The following is a 6,000-nucleotide window of genomic DNA, read 5'->3' on the forward strand; positions in this document are numbered from 1 at the left end:
TATTTAATAGCTCTTAAAATGCACAAATTTCATTTTCTTTTCTCCTGTTCATTTTCCAGGCTATTGAAACAGCAAAAATGGATCCATTCATCCTGAATCGGCTTGCCAAAGTTTTTCATTTCCTTGGAAAACAGGACATGGCAATTGGTATCTGTAACATGGCCTTGAATATTCTTCCGGAGCCGGGAACAAACTGGCAAGCTTACTGCACTAGGGCGAAGGTATATTACTCCCAACATTAGTTGTCACTAACGTTCCCGTTAAGTTGCACGGCCGCACAGCGGTCTGGAGGTCCCGCGCAGGCCGCTCACCGGCTTTTCCATAGGAATAACCGCGCATGCACGAAGATTTGAACGGGCTGTGCAGCCAGTAAAAGGGCCCGCGCACAAAGAAAAATTACAGGGAACATCGGTTGTCAGCATCAACAATGTAAAAGCAGTTTGCGTCTGTGAGGGTGTGGGTGTGTGAAGGGGGTGTGTGAGGGGGGTGTGGGTGTGTGAGGGGGGGCGTGTGAGGGGGGGGCGTGTGAGGGGGGGTGTGGGTGTGTGGGGGGAGTGTGGGTGTGTGAGGGGGGGTGTGGGTGTGTGAGGGGGGGTGTGTGAGGGGGGGTGTGGGTGTGTGGGGGGAGTGTGGGTGTGTGAGGGGGGGTGTGGGTGTGTGAGGGGGGGTGTGTGTGTGAGGGGGGGTGTGTGTGTGAGGGGGGGTGTGTGTGGGTGTGTGAGGGGGGTGTGTGTGGGGGGGGGGTGAGGGTGTGTGTGGGTGTGTGTGAGGGGGGGGTGTGAGGGGAGGTGTGGGTGTGTGAGGGGGAGGTGTGGGTGTGTGAGGGGGGGTGTGGGTGTGTGAGGGGGGTGTGTGTGTGGGGGGGGGTGTGGGTGTGTGAGGGGGGTGTGGGTGTGAGGGGGGTGTGGGTGTGTGAGGGGGGGTGTGGGTGTGTGAGGGGGGGTGTGTGTGAGGGGGGTGTGAGGGGGGGGTGTGGGTGTGTGAGGGGGGGGTGTGGGTGTGTGAGGGGGGTGGGTGTGGTGTGTGAGGGGGGGGTGTGGGTGTGTGAGGGGGGGGTGTGGGTGTGTGGGGGGGGGTGTGGGTGTGTGTGGGGGGGGGGTGAGGGTGTGTGTGGGTGTGTGTGAGGGGGGGTGTGTGAGGGGAGGTGTGGGGTGTGTGAGGGGGAGGTGTGGGTGTGTGAGGGGGGGGTGTGGGTGTGTGAGGGGGGGTGTGTGTGGGGGGGGGGTGTGGGTGTGTGAGGGGGGTGTGGGTGTGAGGGGGGGTGTGGGTGTGTGAGGGGGGGTGTGGGTGTGTGAGGGGGGGTGTGTGTGTGAGGGGGGGTGTGAGGGGGGGGTGTGGGTGTGTGAGGGGGGGGGTGTGGGTGTGTGAGGGGGGGTGTGGGTGTGTGAGGGGGGGGTGTGGGTGTGTGAGGGGGGGGTGTGGGTGTGTGGGGGGGGGTGTGGGTGTGTGAGGGGGGGGTGTGGGTGTGTGTGAGGGGGGGGGTGTGGGTGTGTGTGAGGGGGGGGGTGGTGTGTGAGGGGGGGTGGGGGGTGTGGTGTGTGAGGGGGGCTGTGGGTGTGTGAGGGGGGCTGTGGGTGTGCTGAGGGGGGCTGTGGGTGTGTGAGGGGGGGCTGTGGGTGTGTGTGTGGGGGTGTGAGGGGGGTGTGTGGGGGGTGTGGTGTGTGAGGGGGGGGGTGTGTGGGGGGGGTGTGTGGGTGTGTGAGGGGGGTGTGTGTGTGTGTGAGGGGGGGGTGTGTGAGGGGGTGTGTGTGAGGGGGGGTGTGTGTGTGTGAGGGGGGGGTGTGGTGTGTGTGAGGGGGGGTGTGTGTGTGTGTGAGGGGGGGTGGTGTGTGTGTGAGGGGGGGTGGTGTGTGTGTGTGAGGGGGGGTGTGTGTGGGTGTGTGTGTGAGGGGGGGTGGTGTGTGTGTGAGGGGGGGTGGGTGTGTGTGTGTGTGAGGGGGTGGTGTGTGTGTGTGTGAGGGGGGGTGGTGTGTGTGTGTGTGAGGGGGGTGGTGTGTGTGTGTGTGAGGGGGGGTGGTGTGTGTGTGAGGGGGGGTGGTGTGTGTGTGTGTGAGGGGGGGTGGTGTGTGTGTGTGTGAGGGGGGGGTGGGTGTGTGTGTGTGTGAGGGGGTGGGTGTGTGTGTGTGTGAGTGTGTTGTGTGTGTGTGTGTGAGGGGGGTGGTGTGTGTGTGTGTGTGAGGGGGTGGTGTGTGTGTGTGTGAGGGGGGTGGTGTGTGTGTGTGTGAGGGGGGTGGTGTGTGTGTGTGTGTGTGTGAGGGGGGTGGTGTGTGTGAGGGGGGTGGTGTGTGTGTGTGTGAGGGGGGGTGTGTGTGTGTGAGGGGGGGTGTGTGTGTGTGTGAGGGGGGTGGTGTGTGTGTGTGAGGGGGTGGTGTGTGTGTGAGGGGAGGGGGGGTGTGTGTGAGGGGGGGTGTGTGTGTGAGGGGGGTGTGTGTGGGGGGGTGGGTGTGTGTGTGTGAGGGGGGTGGTGTGTGTGTGTGAGGGGGGTGGTGTGGTGTGTGTGAGGGGGGTGGTGTGTGTGTGAGGGGGGTGGTGTGTGTGTGTGTGTGGGGGGTGGTGTGTGTGTGTGTGAGGGGGGGTGTGTGTGTGTGTGAGGGGGGGGGTGTGTGTGTGTGTGAGGGGGGTGGGTGTGTGTGTGTGAGGGGGGTGGTGTGTGTGTGTGTGAGGGGGGGTGTGTGTGAGGGGGGGGTGTGTGAGGGGGGGGGTGTGTGTGAGGGGGGGTGTGTGTGAGGGGGGGTGTGGGTGTGAGGGGGGGGTGTGGGTGTGAGGGGGGTGTGGGTGTGAGGGGGGTGGTGTGTGAGGGGGGTGGTGTGTGTGTGTGTGTGTGAGGGGGGTGGTGTGTGTGAGGGGGGGTGGTGTGTGTGTGTGGTGAGGGGGGTGGTGTGTGTGAGGGGGGTGGTGTGTGTGTGTGTGAGGGGGGTGGTGTGTGTGAGGGGTGGTGTGTGTGTGTGTGAGGGGGGTGGTGTGTGTGAGGGGGTGGTGTGTGTGTGGGGGGTGGTGGTGTGTGTGTGTGAGGGTGTGTGTGTGTGTGAGGGGGGGTGTGGTGTGTGAGGGGGGGTGTGTGTGTGTGTGAGGGGGGGTGTGTGTGTGTGTGAGGGGGGGTGTGTGTGTGTGTGAGGGGGGTTGTGTGTGTGTGTGAGGGGGGGTGGTGTGTGTGTGTGTGAGGGGGGTGGTGTGTGTGTGAGGGGGGTGGTGTGTGTGAGGGGGGGTGTGTGTGTGTGTGAGGGGGGGTGTGGGTGTGTGTGGAGGGGGGGTGTGTGTGTGTGTGAGGGGGGGTGTGTGTGTGTGTGAGGGGGGGGTGTGGGGGGGTGTGTGTGTGAGGGGGGGGTGAGGGGGGGTGTGTGTGTGAGGGGGGGGGGTGAGGGGGGGTGTGTGTGTGTGTGTGAGGGGGTGGTGTGTGTGTGTGTGAGGGGGGTGGTGTGTGTGTGTGTGGGGGGGTGGTGTGTGTGTGTGTGGGGGGGTGGTGTGTGTGTGTGAGGGGGTGGTGTGTGTGTGTGTGTGTGAGGGGGGGTGTGTGAGGGGGGGGGTGTGTGTGAGGGGGGGGGTGAGGGGGTGTGTGTGTGTGTGTGTGTGAGGGGGGGTGTGTGTGTGTGTGAGGGGGGGTGTGTGTGTGTGTGTGAGGGGGGTGTGTGTGTGTGTGTGAGGGGGTGTGTGTGTGTGAGGGGGGGTGTGTGTGTGGTGTGTGTGAGGGGGGGTGTGTGTGTGTGTGAGGGGGGGGTGTGTGTGTGTGTGAGGGGGGGGTGTGTGTGTGTGTGTGTGTGTGAGGGGGGTGTGTGTGTGTGAGGGGGGTGTGTGTGTGTGTGTGTGAGGGGGGGTGTGTGTGTGTGTGAGGGGGGGTGTGTGTGTGTGTGAGGGGGGGTGTGTGTGTGTGTGAGGGGGGGGGTGTGTGTGTGTGTGTGTGTGTGTGTGTGAGGGGGGGTGTGTGTGTGTGTGAGGGGGGGTGTGTGTGTGTGTGGGGGGTGTGTGTGTGTGTGAGGGGGGGGGTGTGTGTGTGAGGGGGGTGTGTGTGTGTGTGTGAGGGGGGGTGTGTGTGTGTGTGAGGGGGGGTGTGTGTGTGTGTGAGGGGGGGTGTGTGTGTGTGTGTGTGTGAGGGGGGGTGTGTGTGTGTGTGTGTGGGGGTGTGTGTGTGTGTGAGGGGATGTGTGTGTGTGAGGGGTGTGTGTGTGTGAGGGTGTGTGTGTGTGTGTGTGTGTGAGGGGGGTGTGTGTGTGTGTGAGGGGGTGTGTGTGTGTGTGAGGGGGGGTGTGTGTGTGTGTGAGGGGGGTGTGTGTGTGTGTGAGGGGTGTGTGTGTGAGGGGGGTGTGTGTGTGTGTGAGGGGGGGTGTGTGTGTGAGGGGGGGTGTGTGTGTGTGTGAGGGGGGGTGTGTGTGAGGGGGGGTGTGTGTGTGGTGAGGGGGGGTGTGTGTGTGTGTGAGGGGGGGTGTGTGTGTGTGAGGGGGGGGTGTGTGTGTGAGGGGGGGTGTGTGTGTGAGGGGGGGTGTGTGTGTGAGGGGGGGTGTGTGTGTGTGTGAGGGGGGGTGTGTGTGTGTGTGTGTGTGAGGGGGGTGTGTGTGTGTGTGAGGGGGGGTGTGTGTGTGTGAGGGGGGTGTGTGTGTGTGTGAGGGGGGGGTGTGTGTGTGTGAGGGGGGGTGTGTGTGTGTGTGAGGGGGGGTGTGTGTGTGTGTGTGTGAGGGGGGTGTGTGTGTGTGTGGGGGGTTGTGTGTGTGTGTGAGGGGGGGTGTGTGTGTGAGGGGGGGTGTGTGTGTGAGGGGGGGTGTGTGTGTGTGTGAGGGGGGTGTGTGTGTGTGGGGGGTGTGTGTGTGTGTAGGGGGGGTGTGTGTGTGTGTGTGAGGGGGGGTGTGTGTGTGTGTGAGGGGGGGTGTGTGTGTGTGTGTGTGAGGGGGGTGTGTGTGTGAGGGGTGTGTGTGTGTGAGGGGGGGTGTGTGTGTGTGGTGAGGGGGGGTGTGTGTGTGTGTGTGTGAGGGGGGTGTGTGGTGTGTGAGGGGGGGGTGTGTGTGTGTGGGGGGGTGTGTGTGTGTGTGTGAGGGGGGGTGTGTGTGTGTGAGGGGGGTGTGTGTGTGTGTGAGGGGGGGGGTGTGTGTGTGTGAGGGGGGGTGTGTGTGTGTGAGGGGGGGTGTGTGTGTGTGTGAGGGGGGGTGTGTGTGTGGGGGGGGGTGTGTGTGTGTGAGGGGGGGTGTGTGTGTGTGAGGGGGGTGTGGAGACAGCCAGACAGAGTGAATACACACGCTGAAGATGGGCTGCTGAATTTTTAGTGTTTTTTAGTGTTTAAAGTGGGGGAAAAAAAGGTTCATTTCAAGTTTAAAAAGGTTTTAAAGTTAAATTTAGTTCTAGTTAAGTTAGTTTAGTTTGTTTAGTTAAGTTTAAGTCTAGTTTAGTCTAGATTAAGTAAGGAAGGAAAAGACCACCAAAGAGATCACCAAAGGAAAAAAAACCAGAGGAAATTAGAAAAAAAAAGCCAAAGAAAAAAAAAGAAATAAGGGAAAAAAAAAAAAAAAAATATATCCAAACCAAAGAACAGCGGCCGCACGGGGCCACAGCAGCAGCAGAAGCGAGGTGACTCGGCCGCATCGGGAACCGAGGCGCGAAGGCCGCACGGAGACGCAGCGGCAGCCGGAGCGAGGAGACTCGGGGAGGCCGCTTCGGGAAACGAGGCGAATCGGGGAGGCCGCACGGAGACGCAGCGGCAGCCGGAACGAGGTGACTAGGGGAGCCCGAGCGGCTAACGAGACACGGCCCAATCGGCGGCCGCAGTCCAGCACCCGAGCGACGACCGCAGTCCAGCACCCGAGCGACGGCCGCAGTCCAGCACCCGAGCGACGACCGCAGTCCAGCACCCGAACGGCGAACGAGGCACAGCCCGAGCGGCGGCTGGGATAGAAAGCCCGGGAAAGGCCCGAGGAGCCAGGCCCAGAGACCTCTGAGGCGAAGGGGAGCAACCAGAAGGCTTCCAGAAGCAAACCAAGACTGTGAGTACAGGGCCCAGGGAGGGAGACTGAAGTCAGG

At 62.7% G+C, this 6,000-nt stretch overlaps 1 protein-coding gene across 1 annotated transcript in view; it reads left to right on the forward strand.

Moving 5' to 3' along the window:
• The window catches only part of ttc22 (tetratricopeptide repeat domain 22), a 45,485-nt gene that overhangs the window by 20,549 nt on the left and 18,936 nt on the right, over positions 1–6,000 (forward strand). Inside the window, exon 5 of the mRNA XM_085983161.1 lies at positions 60–221. Within this exon, the coding sequence (XP_085839287.1) occupies positions 60–221 (162 nt within the window). The remainder of the gene's footprint in view (positions 1–59; positions 222–6,000) is intronic.

This window comes from Somniosus microcephalus, chromosome 3 (genome assembly GCF_052327205.1).
Source record: "Somniosus microcephalus isolate GS21.2 chromosome 3, FLI_Smic_1.0, whole genome shotgun sequence".
Classification (NCBI taxonomy): domain Eukaryota; kingdom Metazoa; phylum Chordata; class Chondrichthyes; order Squaliformes; family Somniosidae; genus Somniosus; species Somniosus microcephalus.